We start from the raw sequence: 14,556 nt of genomic DNA on the forward strand, positions 1-14,556 counted from the left end.
AGCTGTTCTCTCTCCTCTTTTCCTCCTCTTTGCACAAACCTTAGTCTCAAATCGACTTCTCTACTCCAAGTTGCACATTCAGGTACAAATCGAAAGATCGTCCTGCCCTGCGTCAATAAAAAAGCCAAAACTCGGCTTCGCCGTCCCTTGCCTAACCGTACCGTACTTTCACCCCGCCGAGAACGCCCGAGTGATCAAAAATCTAAAAGGCCAACCCAGCCTCGATTTCTCAGTCAGCTTCAAGTTCGGCGCAGTTGCAACAACTCACACTTTCTTCGTCTCCAATCGCGTGGCCGAGAGGATTCCTATCGGTTTTAACAACGGTCAAAGCTTCACAACGACATAACGGAATTACCAGTAATTCTTCCTTTTTTACGACCGACCATAACTCAATACCAGCGTGAAGCCGAAATCGGCCTCATTTTACCATCATCATGAAGGGCCAACCTGTCGATCAGCTCGTTTACGAGTGCATGTTTCCTCGACCCAAGAGCAACGATCCTCAAAGTTTCCAAATCCTCCTCCAACGAAACCTCATTCCAGAGGTCCGCCAGGAAACCCACGCTTTTTACGGCCACCTTGACACCCAGGAAGCAAAATACCCTGGTCTCGATTACACTCACAAAACTCATCGTATTCGCCTCTCTCGGTGGGCCTGGCACCGACGCCTTTTCCGCGCTTTCGACAACCTTCAGCTTACCGATGCCGAAATCGCAGGTTTGACCAAGTGGGAGGGAACCAAATGGGCGAAGGAAAAGTACGAGAAGGAACAGGGTTACGTTATTCATGATACCACCGCCGACGGTTTCCCCGACTGGACCGATATTCAACATTTGCCTCGTTCCTCTCGCAGCCGTTCTGCAGAGGTTGGCTATGTTGGACTCGACGATCTCGACAACGATATGGACGTCGAGAGCGAAGATGAGCTGGACAGTGTAGGCGTTGAGTTGAACGAGCGTCTCAGAGATGGAGTTGCAAGACGTGAGGCCGGTGACACTACAGCCGTACTCGACGAAGAATGGGAACAGTGGCTCAAGAACGCCATTGAATCGGGTGATATCAGCCTTGAAAACGACCACGTCTTTCACGAGAGTGCCACTCCTGGTGCACCTTTCCCTCCAGGCTTGCTCACCATCGCCCGAGCTGGCCGATGGGATGAGATTCCTGAGTCTCTTCACCGCATACTCCGCCGCGTTCTACAATCTGAGCCACCTCAATCACTACCGCAACCGACAAACCTTTCTCCGAGTGACGCCAATTTAATGAATTTCTACAACAACGGAATGAATCTGCTCCACACATGGGGCCGCCGCCGCAGCTTCTCAGGTCTTCGCCTACCGGTCGGTGATTCTAGTTAGGGTCGATTCTAGTATCGGGACGAGTCCAACAACGACAAAACAAAAGCATTTTTCTACAAGAAATTATACCCTTTTTGCTTCAACCATCTTTCATGGTGGTGTTCTCAATCGATTCAACCATTGAGTATTACGCCGCCGGAGCACGGAACCCGCAGCCTCACTCCACGCATGACCACTGTTTCACCCATGTCTCTTACCAGGGACTAGTCTGGAGCCAGTAACGAACAACCACGCGAGGCATAAAACACGACTATATTTGTGCATTTCTTTTGTCTGAATAATCCACATGGTGGAAGGCGTTAGGCGATATGGACTTTGACGGGATCAAGAAACGGGGAAATATCTGGTTGAATTTACATGACACGAAACTTTGGCGGAGCATAGTTGATACTGGAGTGTCTGCCTTGGTCTGACTCATCTCATTCTTATCGACATTGGATCAACAAACAGGGATAGAGGGGACTTTACTGTATGATTCTATTCTGCCTTAGTGCTTGTGCTGGTCACATTTGAACTTTGCAGGTTTTGTTCATAGATAGCCAGCAAGTGATGCCTGCATTTTACAAGTAGTGTTGCATTTCGATGTGTGATTGTGGCTTTGAGTGGTGACATTACGCTCAATCCTCCGGAACGCAAGGGAATGGGGTGCATTGACATGTCATTGTTGGGTGCAACCAACACGTATCCCATACATATGTACACGTTGGGTCTGGAGCCTGGTTGCCATGAGCCGATTGTGCTCCAAGGTAAACAAATACAATTTGTGCAGTTGGAATTCAGCATACGGTCACATCACGAGTTATGCCAGAATCAAGTTCCGTAACTGAAACAACTTAGTCTATATGGTTAAATCAACATCAATCCCTCTGCATCTCACCAACCTTCATGCGGCTCGATCCATCATGTGATATCCCGCGAAGCGGACCATCAAATGGTTCTAAACTTTGTAAATAACCTTAACGAAGGGGTAAAAAGGAAACAAAGTTATGAGTAAGGTTTGTTTACAGGTCAGAGTGACAAAACGCAAAAAGAAGGGCCTGACCGGGGATTGAACCCGGGACCTCTCGCAAACTTTAGTCCTCTTTTGAGAACTGAGATGTCAATCCCGAAGCAAGAATCATACCGCTAGACCATCAGGCCGGACACTAGATCCTAGTCATTTGTTAGTGTGATTTGTGAAATACACGTATATATAGCCTTTATCTAGTGGTACTTGATGTTTGAACGCGCTTGATCAGAGGCCTTGGAAGTATTGGAGAGTATTTAATGGCTTATTGGGTGCCGAAGTATTGTGGCTTTCATTGGTGCTCGGTTAGGGGCATTTTGACGAGCTGGTCTGGTAGTGACACAACTCTGCATGATTGACAGAATCAGGCAGCAAGCTGTAGTGAACTAAACATCTATCAACACGTTGGCAAACTGGCTATCTACCGCATTATCACATTCATCACTATACAAGATCCTCACTTTCATAGTGCAATCATCTTGAAGCAAGCATGGTATTCATCAAATAGCTATATAGCACCATCTCCAAAACGCCTCGCTAGTTATGACCCCATATCGGCCCAGTAGTCTGATCGATCCTTGTTAAAAATACAAATCCCAACACCTACTCCTCAGCAATATCTGTAGTGCTTTCTGTGCTCATTCCTGAAGATCTCCTAAGCTTGATTCGAATAGAATTCCGCGGTTTTGGTTTCTTCACTGGATGAGAGCTCTATTTCTCGGGCTCCAGATGAGACCACTCGGGAATGGCTTTGATCTGCTGCCACATAAACTTCTCAAGCTTGTTGGCCGACTTTGCATAGGGCGTGCTCTCGTTATTGTACTTCCGGCAATTGTCGAAGACCAACTTGGCATCCTTGATGAAGTCTTCAGGCGTGAGGTATTGGTCGGCCTCTAGCTTGCTCTCCATAGTGCTCAGATCCATGGGCTCCTTGATTACTTCGTAGTAATCGGCGACGTCGTCCCTATTGACAGGTACCAGGAACGGCCATGCCGAGTTATGGTTCTGGAGGTCGTTCAATAGGTGAAGGAGCTGGTTGTAGTTGGGTCCATGGCGAGGTTGACGGGCTAGTTCGTCCATGTCGGGTGACCATCCCGACGCTCGAATGGCCGGAATGTCAAGAGGGTTGATTTCTTTGATTCCATTCTTCCAATCCTTCGGAGGAGCATGGATGTTGTGGGATTTCGAATAAGCTCGAATCTTTGCTTGGACGCATTCTTTCTGCTTAAGGAGCATGCGTCCCATCTCAAGATAGCGGATCCGTGGCAGCATAGAACACTGCATGATGGTACCACCTTCGTAATCCTTGATGTAACCCATCCATACCTTCTTGTCGAGGGTAATCTCTTTGGTGAAGCCTTGCTTCTTGAAGTAGCCGATCGCATAGTTGTCGGCATACGTCAAGAAATGCATCACATCGCTCGTCGCTTTAACGTAGTCTTTCAAGTGAGACATGAGATGGGCACCGTATCCTTTGACTTGCTGGTCAGAACTAATGGCACAGAAGACAATTTCGGCGAAACGGCGTCCCTTGAATGGTCGATATGTGATTCCTCCGACAACTTCCAGTGGCTTCTTGACAATGGCGATGGACAAATGAGTTCGATCGTAGACAAGTCGCGCAATATAATCCTTAGGCATTTTTGGGAGCTGTTTTTGAAAGATACATTTTAATCCGGTTAAGATGATGAGTGCTTCGCGCTCATTGTCGTTGTTGACTACTCGGAATTCGATCTCGCCATTGCGCTCTTCGATGACAGCGGGCTAGAAGTTCTTGGTTAGCATATATGCGCATATATCCTTTTTTATATCGTTACCTTTTCGGGGAATGGGATTCTCTTGATTTCCGGCTTCTTTTCTGGTGGTTCGGCGGAGTCGTCTTGCTTAATGCGCTTCGATGGGGTAGGAGACGAGGGCTCCTCCTCAGCTTTGCGCTTCCCGTCTGTCGAACCGCTTGTTAGTTCTTCCGTCTTTGTCGCGGTCGCATAAAGAATAAGACTCACTCTCTTCTGACATGATCAACGTGGGCACAACCCCAGGTTGTTGTGTTCGGATATGATTAATGTAGGGAGAAGTTAAGGTATGATAGGATGCAGCATCATGATAGCGGAGTGAAGCGCGTCGAGATCGTCCGTGCACTGCTTATGTCATTCGATGTGGGCCCTAAATTGAGGGAAGGAGGGACAGGGGCACCCGTGCACTAAACCTATTATGTGTATCGGCCACGATGCGCCATCGTAAGCTCATGAAGCTTCCCCAGAGCATCTCTTCCATCAACAGTAGCTACCAAAGTTGACAGTTTGCCAGCAACTTTCCCCGCAAAACGCTCAATTCTTCGTTGAGCAATCCAAAACAAAAACCAGATTACAACTTCAATTTCCTCCACAACGAAGCCTATGGATTCTTCGCTGCATGAGGTCTGGCAAGCTGCTGCTGGCAGTCCATTCTTCCCTACCGTGAACAAGGACACCCAGTTCACGTTGGCCTTTGCCTTGCTGTTTGTTGGATTCTTCCTCGCTGGTGTCTTTGCTCTGAGTATGCGTCATCGACTGTCGCTCTATTTCTTCCTGCTGACCATTTTTAGACCGCACTTTCATCAACGTTCCCCTACTGGGTGTTCCGGCTTCTCTCGCTATTGCGTACGTTTCCTCCCGATTGTCGATTGCCGCCTCAAAATACTTACTTCAACAGGTTCGGAGTCGTTTACATGTTCTGTGGAGTCGGAGTCTACGTCTAAGATACCCAAAAGTCCTCGTTTCGGTCGATTTCGTGTAAAATAGTTTGAGCAATCAAGAGAAGACGCTACTTCGCGCGCCAATTGCCTTTCTGCCTGTTTTTGAACCTTTCATCCACGCACCTTTCCCAAACAACCACAGCCGCAACTTCGATATGTCTACAGACGCTCAACCCATTTTCCGCGCGGTCGCGACTTCAACCAGACCACTGTATCAACTTTTGAGGTGCATCAACTTTGCACCCAGGGTTCATGTTCAAATTACAGAGGACGGCGTTCGTTTCGCTTCCGATCATGCGCGGGTGATGCAGGGTGAGTCTTGCTAGATGTATCAGAATGGACAAAACTGATAGCCAGCAGGTGTTGCGTTTCTCGACAAATCTCTCTTTTCATCATATACAGCCAATGTACCCGCTCAGGACACTGAAGACGCACCTGAGCTTCCCAATTTCCAACTCTCCTTGTCTTCTGTTCTCGAGGTTCTTCAGATCTTTGGAGCCGTAGATGTTGCCACTCGCGCTCAAAAAGCTGAGCAAGATCCGTACCGCAGCAATCTCCGAAACTACCGCCCTGATGCATTCAGCAACCAAACACTTGGTATTTCTGGCACTTGCACTCTCCTGTACGCTGAAGAAGGGGACCCTTTTAAGATCACCATCGAGGAATCTGGCGTGAAGACAACTGCATCTCTGACCACCTACTTACCAGAGATACCTGACGATATACCTTTTGACCGCACAGATTTAACTTTCAAAATTATCATGCAATCTCGGACTTTGCTCGATTCCCTCGCGGAGATTTCTCCGACAGCGCCTCTGAAGTTGACGATAACGGCTACCAAAACCTCCCCTTTTCTATCAATCGCCGGTGTAGGGGATCTAGGAAGTTCGGGTGTGGATTTCGCACGAGGCAGGGACCTTCTTGAGACGTTTACCATTCAAGACCGTTGGTCACAGTCTTACAAGTTCGATTTTATCAAGAATTCGACAGAAGCGATGCGAATTGCCAGCAAAGTCAGTTTACGAGGCGACTCTCAGGGCGTTCTGAGTCTGCAGTTCATGGTGAATGTAGAGGGTGGCAAGCAAAGCTTTTTGGACTTTCGATTTGTGCCGTTTCTCCAGAACGAGGACGACGATGAGGATGACTGAATGTATCGGACTGAATCATGTTCACTATAAAACCATGATAATCTAAAGATAATGTTTCTTGCCCAACCTTTCAATGTCTCGCGTGCTTCCTGGATTTATGTCTAACGGCTCTTGGCAAGCTTGATTGCTGGTTTCGTGTTAAATCATGTCAGAGGTCCCTTAGGTCTGGTGCTCCCTTGACCCGTCAACGGAATGCAAACCCTTGCAATCTGGAACACCCTACGTAGAAGCCATCACGTTCGGAATGATGGACCCAGCCTCTTCTCACATCACTGCATCCATCAGAAAGTCGAGCTCAGGTGGTCATTGAAAAGGGGGATGATGCCGCCCTGACCTTTTGGTCCTGCTCTTCACGTCTATCATATTCTAATATCCACACACTCTGCTGAGCAGAGCGGTTATTCCTCACCATGGGCCAATACCGAGAGATCAAAATTGTCATGTCGTCGAGACCTACCACAACTAGTACAATTATTAAGAAGCCCAATAAGAAGGTTGCTTGGCCCGGCTGTCTTTTCAACTTCAACCCTATCAAGACTTGGGCAACAAGCATGTTCGGAAACAAACCTGCACACGTCGAGCTGGACGACGACTCTGAACCATTGCTGGATGACATACGAGCACCCAGACCTACGAACGTGGTTTCGAGTTACATGCGCCGGGCCGCATCACGAACGATTAGTAAATACAACCGACTGCCATGAGTTTCGGCAACATGATGGAAAGAAGGGACACGACCGATGGTTGGTGTTCAAGAAGGATGGGAGAACTAAGCACACGGCGGGCCTGTTTGATGCTTTGGGATTTATGAACGAATTATGGATTTATATACGACATGAATTATGAACGAAAGCACACAAGAGGGAGTTCAGAATGATGGAGTTATGGAGTATGGGCACAGGAGCTTGTCTTATATGCATGGTATTTCGACTTACACGTATTTATCAGATATTTTGAAGTTTTGATCTATTTCTAAACAAAAAGTTTTCCTCTGACGATATTCTCCTTTTGACAAGGCCGTGAAATGACCAAAATGGGAGAGCTTCAGCAGCATGGAAGTAAGACGTGAAAGGGAGTGGGTGGATTGGCAGGTGCAGGAGGAGCAGTGGACTTGAATCACAGGCAGGTGCCACTTCCGCTGTCAATCGCACATCTTACTTCCTACACCTTGAATCAAATTTTCTGGCAAAGCTATTGGATTGATGTTCTGCATTCATTTATCTTCACCGTCGCCCTGGCAAGATGTTTCATGTTGAGGCAACCATGTGGTCAATCCTCTATGCAAGAAACCGCATTTCACCGCTCGAATATTGCGAGAAAAGAATAAAGTATTGTCAATGCACGCGGGAGTTTCTCTTTCCCCGTTCCCCACCCCGATGATCAGCAACAAGGCCGATAGATTAATCGTTCGCCGGCAAGGCATCTTGCCATTGCCTTCCAAGGCACCAACAACCATTGTACACGCTCCTAGTCTACCACTCCGCTCAGGGCTCACCTTTCAGGTCACGATGCAGCGCTCCGATATCTGGGGGTTGCGATGCAGAAAGTTCTGCAAGCCATGCGCAAGCTGACAGAGGCATCTGTTTCTATTACTGCACCATCCCGTTCCGCCTGATCCCTGATGCTGCGATACTACCAGGCTGCATAGGTCTTCCGACGTCAAGATGACCTTCTACCAACGGGTACCAGCCTCAACATGTTGCACGGGCCTTTCCCCCGGGTTCGCCTATCCAATTAATGTGCCCCGGATGGGATCGAGAGCCTGAACGAACCAAATGATGCGTATAAGTGGTTGACGAGTGTTGCACAACGCTGAATACGATGACCAGGCCTCGACATTCAAGGCAAGACATCTTGATTCTTGCGGGCCGGAATTAGCAGCCCTGAATGGAGTCTGCTACTGTCACTCGGCGACCAATCAGTGCGACATAATCTTTCTGGTACATTGCCTATTGCTAGAGAGATGCTTGCTTGCAATTTTGGGTGCATATCGCTCCACAACACCATAGTCAAGCATGGCTTTCCAGACCCAAGGAGGATCACAGGAGACCCCCGGGAATGATTCCCCTGGGCTCGTTACACCGTCTTCGTACTCGAATATATATTACTGAATCAATTTCACGATATTATTATTACTCACTTGTTTGCAGACCAAAATTGTTCGAGACTTCCGCATTCGGGTCCGTTGAACTTTGGATCAATCTAACGAAGCCTCTAATCCGGCGATGAGGAATGACAACGTTTCCACAGCAGAGAAAACATATACTTGACGCCTTTTCTCGATAAACTTTCTTCTCAACGCACTTCATTCATTCTTCTTTCTTCTCTAAGATATGCGAAACATCTTTTCGCTTTCTTTTCGTTTCATCTTTTGTTACGCCGGGCGTTCTGCTGGCCAGTTACAATGCCTGGCTTGATTCGGCGACTTATAACTCCTCAACGGTCACAGCCCAGTGCTCGAGATCGGGTACGGGATCAAGATCGCAATCATGCGCGCGATGATGAACTTACTGATTCATGCGAGGACTTGAGTTCTTGCTGCGCCAAGAAGTCTTCACAAAGGAGGACCAACAGCACAAAGTCGCGAGTGTCACGGCTTCCTGTGCCAAAGAAAAGTTCGGCCAGGGCGACGCCTGTTACTATTCAAAGAGTGCCAGACGTTCCTCGTGTTGCGAATCCAGTCCCGGTCCCTGCTTTGCCAACCCCTCAATTGAGAGCTCCTTCGATCAGCTCTTCCCGCTTTGAGGGACGAAATGCAGCCCTTGAGGCTCTCACAGGCAGTGAGCACACCAACAGAGGGCCTGCACATGTTCTTTGTCCTGTTGAGCACGGGCAAGCCCACCCACATTCCTACCACCACTCTCATTCCTCCCAATCCTCTCGGTACATTCGCCCCCCTCGCTCTAGGCACGGCCACTCTGGCTCTGTCAATGACAATAGCTCGCACCGCGAGAGGATCTCGCCCGAGGCGTCGACTCTTTCTTTGTCAGACCATGGCGCTGATGGTTACGATGTCGAGCCAACTAGCTGGCCGCTTGACCAGCCAATGTATGACGGTCAAAGCCTTGGCTCGTCATCAGACAGCGTTGACCGTCTATTTCGTGAGACCGATGAAGCATTCAAAGCTCTAGGGTCTGCACTTAGAGAGACGCAGCGTGCATCACAAATATCTGTTTTACCACCACCACCATCACCACCAGGAATACCTACTACATATCACAAGCATTCCAAATCCATGCCGCTACCCGCGGGCTTTCAGAAACATGGGAGATTGAGAGGCGAGGAATCGTCCTCGGTCTCCTCTCATCGGTCATCTCCAGACAGACGAGCATCAGTGGTTAAGAAGCCTCAAAGAAAGAAGCAGAGTTTCGTTGGGCAGTCATTCTCCAGGGCAGCAATCCGTACTCCACGATGGACTTTGTCGGAAAATGTGACAGACATCCTAACAGGCCAGCGTTTCCGGCGCATCGAAGCTGATGAAATGCTGACACCCGACCGCATCGAAGCGCTGCGCAAGAAACGAGAAGCGGCACAACAACTAGACGAGGAACGTGCTGAGGAGCGTGCCAAAGAGCGATACTCAATCGACTCGATCCGGAGTGAGGCTTCAGACAACTCCGAGACAGACGTCGAACCATTTCATCTCGACGAACTCGCATCTCGAATTAGAGCGAGACAAGCTGCGGAGGACATGTTTGTTCCGGTCGAAGCAACGCCTCCAGCCCCAGAGCTGACCCCTGATCTGGAGTCTATTCCTCGGAACTTTTCGAAGCCGATCTCTGTGGTGGGAGACGGTGAATCCATCAGAAGTGGGCAGGAGAAAAGCGAGGCTTCACCCAATACTTCACCTCAAATGCCACCCAGGAATCCTGCGCGTGGCGGTACGGAGGCTGTAGAAATACTGCCAGCGATCCCAGAGGTTGTGGGGGCAGCGGCAGCCAAGTCACAACCCGAACTGTCGATTGATGCACCAGCCTCTGAGCCCCCAAATTTGAACATGGAGGAGACGGATGAATACTTTTACTTGAAGAGCACACCATATACTCTTACCAAGCCTTCTTTCCGTCATGGACCCATTACCCTAGCCAAAGCTGAGGTGGGCAAGGGGGTCAAGACAATGGACGATACACTAGACTGGACAGCATTCCAGATGGCGATTTTAGGAGGAGCCGGAGATTTCTTCCAAGACATGTCCATCGACGAGGACACGAAGCAGGTGGAAGAAATCACGTCATGGTTTGACACGTTTGGCTTTGAGACATATGGGGTGCTAGTTGGAGACGTGCCTGAGCCAGAACCTCAATCTGAGCCAGCGCATACGCATGCTCCATCGTTGCGATCGTCTTCTCATAGCACCTACTCGTCAACGCCTTCAACCATCGACACGGACATTGACCTGCCGATCCCGGTGGGTGCTGAGTTCCCTTCCGGGTTCTGGAACGCCCCGGCGCCCGGTCAGGCTCTGGACAAAGCTAAGTTCTTTAACAGTACAGGCCTCAAACGATGGGTTGGCGAAGGACGTCCCAAACGCCCGTCTTCGCACGAGGAGGAGGGAGAGGGAAGCCTACCACCGAGTCCGATGATGCCTCTCGTGGTTCATATGAGCGATGGCGACGCCGATATTCCGGATACGGTACCGATGGGTTATAACCTTCATCACGATTTAGGTGACTTTTTGAGATGGGAGGCGGAGAATGTGTATGCATCTGGTTTTAGCATGTCACCTTGAAGATGACTTGCGTTCATTCTTTTGATCTTCGCTGATACCACTGGTTTGCGAGTTGGGATGCTGATATATCCCCTGCATGAGATCTCACTTCATTACTTACTACTTTATACCTAGGCATTGAAAGCGCTTGAAGCATTTACCTACCTGATATAGAACGATACGACGTTGATACGAAGTATCACGCAGATAGATGAACTAAAAGAATTGATATTTGATGTTTGAGATGGTCTTTGGGATGCTTCAATTGTTGACAGTGATAGAACGAAGTAAAGTCCAGCAAAGCCTTGTTCTTAGTAGGGGATGGGCCACTAAACCAATCAACTACTGCTACTCATGACAACCCCCACATTGTTTACATCTCATCTATGCTTCATTCTACCCTTGCAGCACATCTCAACCACAACCTCAAACATAAGAAACAAGATTAAAGAAAAGACGACTAAATAAGAATCGTCATCTACTCGCTTATCGTCAAATTTTTCTTTGATTCTAATTTCATAAATTCGGCCCTTCCTACCAAACCAGTCACACCGCACTCTCATCACAACAAAAGCCCTTTGTCCACCCATCTCAAAGCAACTTCCCACCAGCAAAAATGCTCAGACGACCCGCAACAACACTGCACATCACCTCAGAAGACGTCGCATCTTACGAGGACCGACGCGCCCGCGAGGCCCTTGTCGCAGCGCAGCAAGCCCGGAGAGCTGCCGCTGTGGCTGCTGCGCAGCAGAGTCAGGCGGATATGGAGGGCGTGCATCAGGCGCTTCAGGAGAGGGAGAGGGATGATGATTTGAGAAGGGCTCGGGAGGACAGGATTGGTGTTTCGAGAAGACGATAGGATGGAGGAGGGTTACTGTACGATTTTTACGACAATGGGTCAGTCACTCTTATGCATCGTTTGATGGAATTCATCTATTCATTCTTATTACTTTTATGGCCTTTTGATACATATAAAAATGCTCTGCGTGAGCGCTACGTCAACTATTAAGCAAAGTTCCGACTTTTTCCCAAATTCTCCTGTCCCCATGCGAGATATTATATACAGAAAGCAAAGACTCCTCTTCTATCCTTTCCATGCAAGATATGCGAAAAATGAAAGTACCATCCAAGCTACACGCCATGATGTGGTCCATAACTCTCGACCAATTACTCCAAGAGCTTTCTTACCACCAATACGTTTATCTTGAACGCCTGGAGTATAGAGGTTATCGTCGAGGTGAATGCGTGGTCCGCCAGCAGACCCCCAGCCCCAGCGCTTGTCGGTGCGTCGGGCCTGCCATCGGCCTGATGCTTGGCCAGGAGATGCACTCCGCCCGTTGCGTGGTGCTGCGGCTGACAAGCGTGAGGGAAGACGGTGCGCTGAGGTGCCGGAGGATGTTGTGTTGCGGTATGATGAAGCCTCAGGGGGATCCATTTTGTCCTTGTATACGGGCAAAACGCTTGAGGCTGATGATTTCTCGGGTTCGAGGGCGAAGGGGGTGAGTGAAAGTACGGGAACAAGCGATGCGCGAACAGCCAGAAGAACGACAGTTGCCACGCCGAAGACGATATACTGCATATAAGTATGGATCTGATTAGGCAGGAGACACATATGTGTCTGAATCGTCTTCTCTGGTGACCCAGGTAGCGGCTTGCCCTTATCATCAACAGGATTCCACATGCTGGCCATTAGGAAACCAGGCGTGGGCACACCCATAGCCATACTCATACTCTTGACGGTGATTTCACGGACGTTCTCCTTAGCGTCGGAGTGCACGACCTCACAGTAATCGTGATCATCACCTGAAAAGACATGCTTGATGTTTCCTATGCTCTTCACCAACTTGACTGAGTCAAGCTCGTTAAGAACGTTTTGGTATTGGTATCCGCCAACAATGCTCAAAGCGTTTCGGTTGTCGGGGAAAACAGGCTCCTTTTGGCCCTTGGGAGGCTTCGTCGGTGGCCAATGTTCTCGTTGAGGTCCGCAAGGCGTTCCAGGGGGTCGGTAAAGAGGGACGTGAGTGAGAAGAATCGTAGGAAAGTCGGGACCGTCCCCCTTTTGTGCTTCGACGCTGTTTCCCCAAGTCGGCTTTGACTTAGCCAGCTCCTCAACATTGTGAGGATATCGTAGACCTCCCTTGAGGTCGTAATAATGTCGCAGCTCCTCCTCGGCTGCCTTTCGCTTCAGTGTCTTGACATTATCCAGAAATTCGTTCACGGGACCGAAGATGGGTTTCAGGTCATGCTTGTTCTTGTACTCCGAGGTATCAGCGCTCAACGACACTGAATCGACAGACACAAGGGTGTGGTTTCCGATAACGTCAACACGGTTGACATCACCAAAGAATGCCTCGAAGCGATCTCGAACAGGCACTTGAACCTGCGCACCAAAACCCAAGTCATGGTTTCCGGGCAGACTCGCCACCAATTTTCGTCCACGCTGCCAAGCTCCAGGTACTTCGCCGCCATCGTTGAAGTGTTCAAAGAAGATATCTCCGAATCGCTCGTACTCGTGCAACCAGAAATCCTCGCCGTACTTGTTGTGCCATGACTCGACCAGCTTCTTCTCATCCTTGGAACGACCCCGTCCCCATTTCGGATCGACGAATTTACCCTCTCGAGTCTTCCACTCGCGGCCACCGTCGAATAAATCGCCGAGGAAGAATAAACTGTCAGGGTGTAGGCGGCCTTGCATCGCCCGGTAGCCACGTCGGAGGTAATTGTCGGTTATCAGAACCGTTAAAGGGTTAAGAGGCCACGGTCGGCCAGGGTAGGAATGCGGATCGATGATTTGAGGATCGGCGACGAAGACGAGGTGGTGAGGTTTCGCATCTTTGGGCTGTAAATCGTCAGTCTTTGTTTCCTTGCCAAACGCACATTTCACGTTCTGAACATACCCATTTCTCCCAATGATCCCAATCGCAACTCGCGACCTTACTATTAAACACCCATCTCTCCCCATACAACAGCACAAAGAACCAGAACAACGCCAGCAGGTGAGGAAAGCTCAATATCCGTCTCGAAGTTAAATTTCGCTGTAACCGTCGCACAACTCGTTCACCCGTCGCTAGAGCTATGCGCTTTCCCGGACCAGCAGCCCATACTCTTAACTGGTACGCTGCTTGCTTTGCGTAGACTGATAGCACAGGGCCTATTGACTGAAGGTTCCTTGGGGTCGTGGAACTGGTACGATACTGGAAAGGGCGCGACATGATGGCGCCATGCCCTGAAAACCGCACACGAGAGTCTGATTGCTGAGAGATCGCAGCGTATGTTCTTGCGGTATCGTATTTCGTCGAGAAGAGGGTTGTGTGTAGTCTGCGTTGATCGACAGTTCAAGGGACAAGGAGACCCCTTGATGCGAATGACGATGTTTCAGTCAGCAGCACTAGTGTCGTCTTGTGCCCTTTTTAATATCGGACCCTTATATTCGACAAATTCGCCGTCCAATGTCGCACAAATTGGAATGTTTACAAGAAAAAGAGAAACGTCGCTTGTTGGAGTCGCTTGTCTCCTCAAAGAAACAAATACGTAGCTCTAAGCTTTGTGCCTCATGATTCGTTGACCTTTTTTTGGCCCTCCGGCGCCTGCATGATGAATTT

At 49.2% G+C, this 14,556-nt stretch overlaps 5 protein-coding genes and 1 non-coding gene across 6 annotated transcripts; 3 read left to right on the forward strand and 3 right to left on the reverse strand.

The window, feature by feature from the left end:
* The first annotated feature begins 191 nt into the window (after positions 1 to 191).
* Positions 192 to 1,597, forward strand: B0J16DRAFT_1972 (uncharacterized protein). The gene has a single exon (XM_046122897.1). It carries the CDS (start codon positions 435 to 437, stop codon positions 1,356 to 1,358), a length of 924 nt encoding a protein of 307 aa, XP_045988214.1. The 5' UTR covers positions 192 to 434; the 3' UTR covers positions 1,359 to 1,597.
* A 794-nt stretch (positions 1,598 to 2,391) lies between these two features.
* Positions 2,392 to 2,498, reverse strand: B0J16DRAFT_t49. Its single transcript has one exon. It is a non-coding gene; the product is annotated as a tRNA-Pro (tRNA).
* Positions 2,499 to 2,850: 352 nt separating this feature from the next.
* B0J16DRAFT_295163 (Bromodomain-containing protein) lies at positions 2,851 to 4,425 on the reverse strand. The gene is made up of 3 exons (XM_046124415.1): positions 4,368 to 4,425; positions 4,182 to 4,306; positions 2,851 to 4,128 (listed from the first exon to the last, which is right to left on the reverse strand). Exons 1-3 carry the CDS (start codon positions 4,378 to 4,380, stop codon positions 3,076 to 3,078), a joined length of 1,191 nt encoding a protein of 396 aa, XP_045988215.1. The 5' UTR covers positions 4,381 to 4,425; the 3' UTR covers positions 2,851 to 3,075.
* A 335-nt stretch (positions 4,426 to 4,760) lies between these two features.
* On the forward strand, positions 4,761 to 6,246 carry B0J16DRAFT_312927 (repair protein Rad1/Rec1/Rad17-domain-containing protein; the record flags this gene model as incomplete). Its single annotated transcript, XM_046125089.1, has 4 exons — positions 4,761 to 4,899; positions 4,949 to 5,003; positions 5,145 to 5,410; positions 5,459 to 6,246. The coding sequence occupies 4 exons, from the start codon at positions 4,761 to 4,763 to the stop codon at positions 6,244 to 6,246; spliced, it is 1,248 nt and encodes a 415-aa protein (XP_045988216.1).
* A 2,404-nt stretch (positions 6,247 to 8,650) lies between these two features.
* B0J16DRAFT_377037 (uncharacterized protein) lies at positions 8,651 to 11,813 on the forward strand (the record flags this gene model as incomplete). Its single annotated transcript, XM_046130818.1, has 2 exons — positions 8,651 to 10,944; positions 11,501 to 11,813. The coding sequence occupies 2 exons, from the start codon at positions 8,651 to 8,653 to the stop codon at positions 11,811 to 11,813; spliced, it is 2,607 nt and encodes an 868-aa protein (XP_045988217.1).
* Positions 11,814 to 11,912: 99 nt separating this feature from the next.
* B0J16DRAFT_277371 (uncharacterized protein) lies at positions 11,913 to 14,475 on the reverse strand. The gene is made up of 2 exons (XM_046123805.1): positions 13,852 to 14,475; positions 11,913 to 13,793 (listed from the first exon to the last, which is right to left on the reverse strand). Exons 1-2 carry the CDS (start codon positions 14,164 to 14,166, stop codon positions 12,039 to 12,041), a joined length of 2,070 nt encoding a protein of 689 aa, XP_045988218.1. The 5' UTR covers positions 14,167 to 14,475; the 3' UTR covers positions 11,913 to 12,038.
* Between the last annotated feature and the right edge of the window lie 81 nt (positions 14,476 to 14,556).

This window comes from Fusarium flagelliforme (genome assembly GCF_020744385.1).
Source record: "Fusarium flagelliforme strain FIESC 12 MPI-CAGE-AA-0113 chromosome Unknown B0J16scaffold_1, whole genome shotgun sequence".
Lineage (NCBI taxonomy): Eukaryota > Fungi > Ascomycota > Sordariomycetes > Hypocreales > Nectriaceae > Fusarium > Fusarium flagelliforme.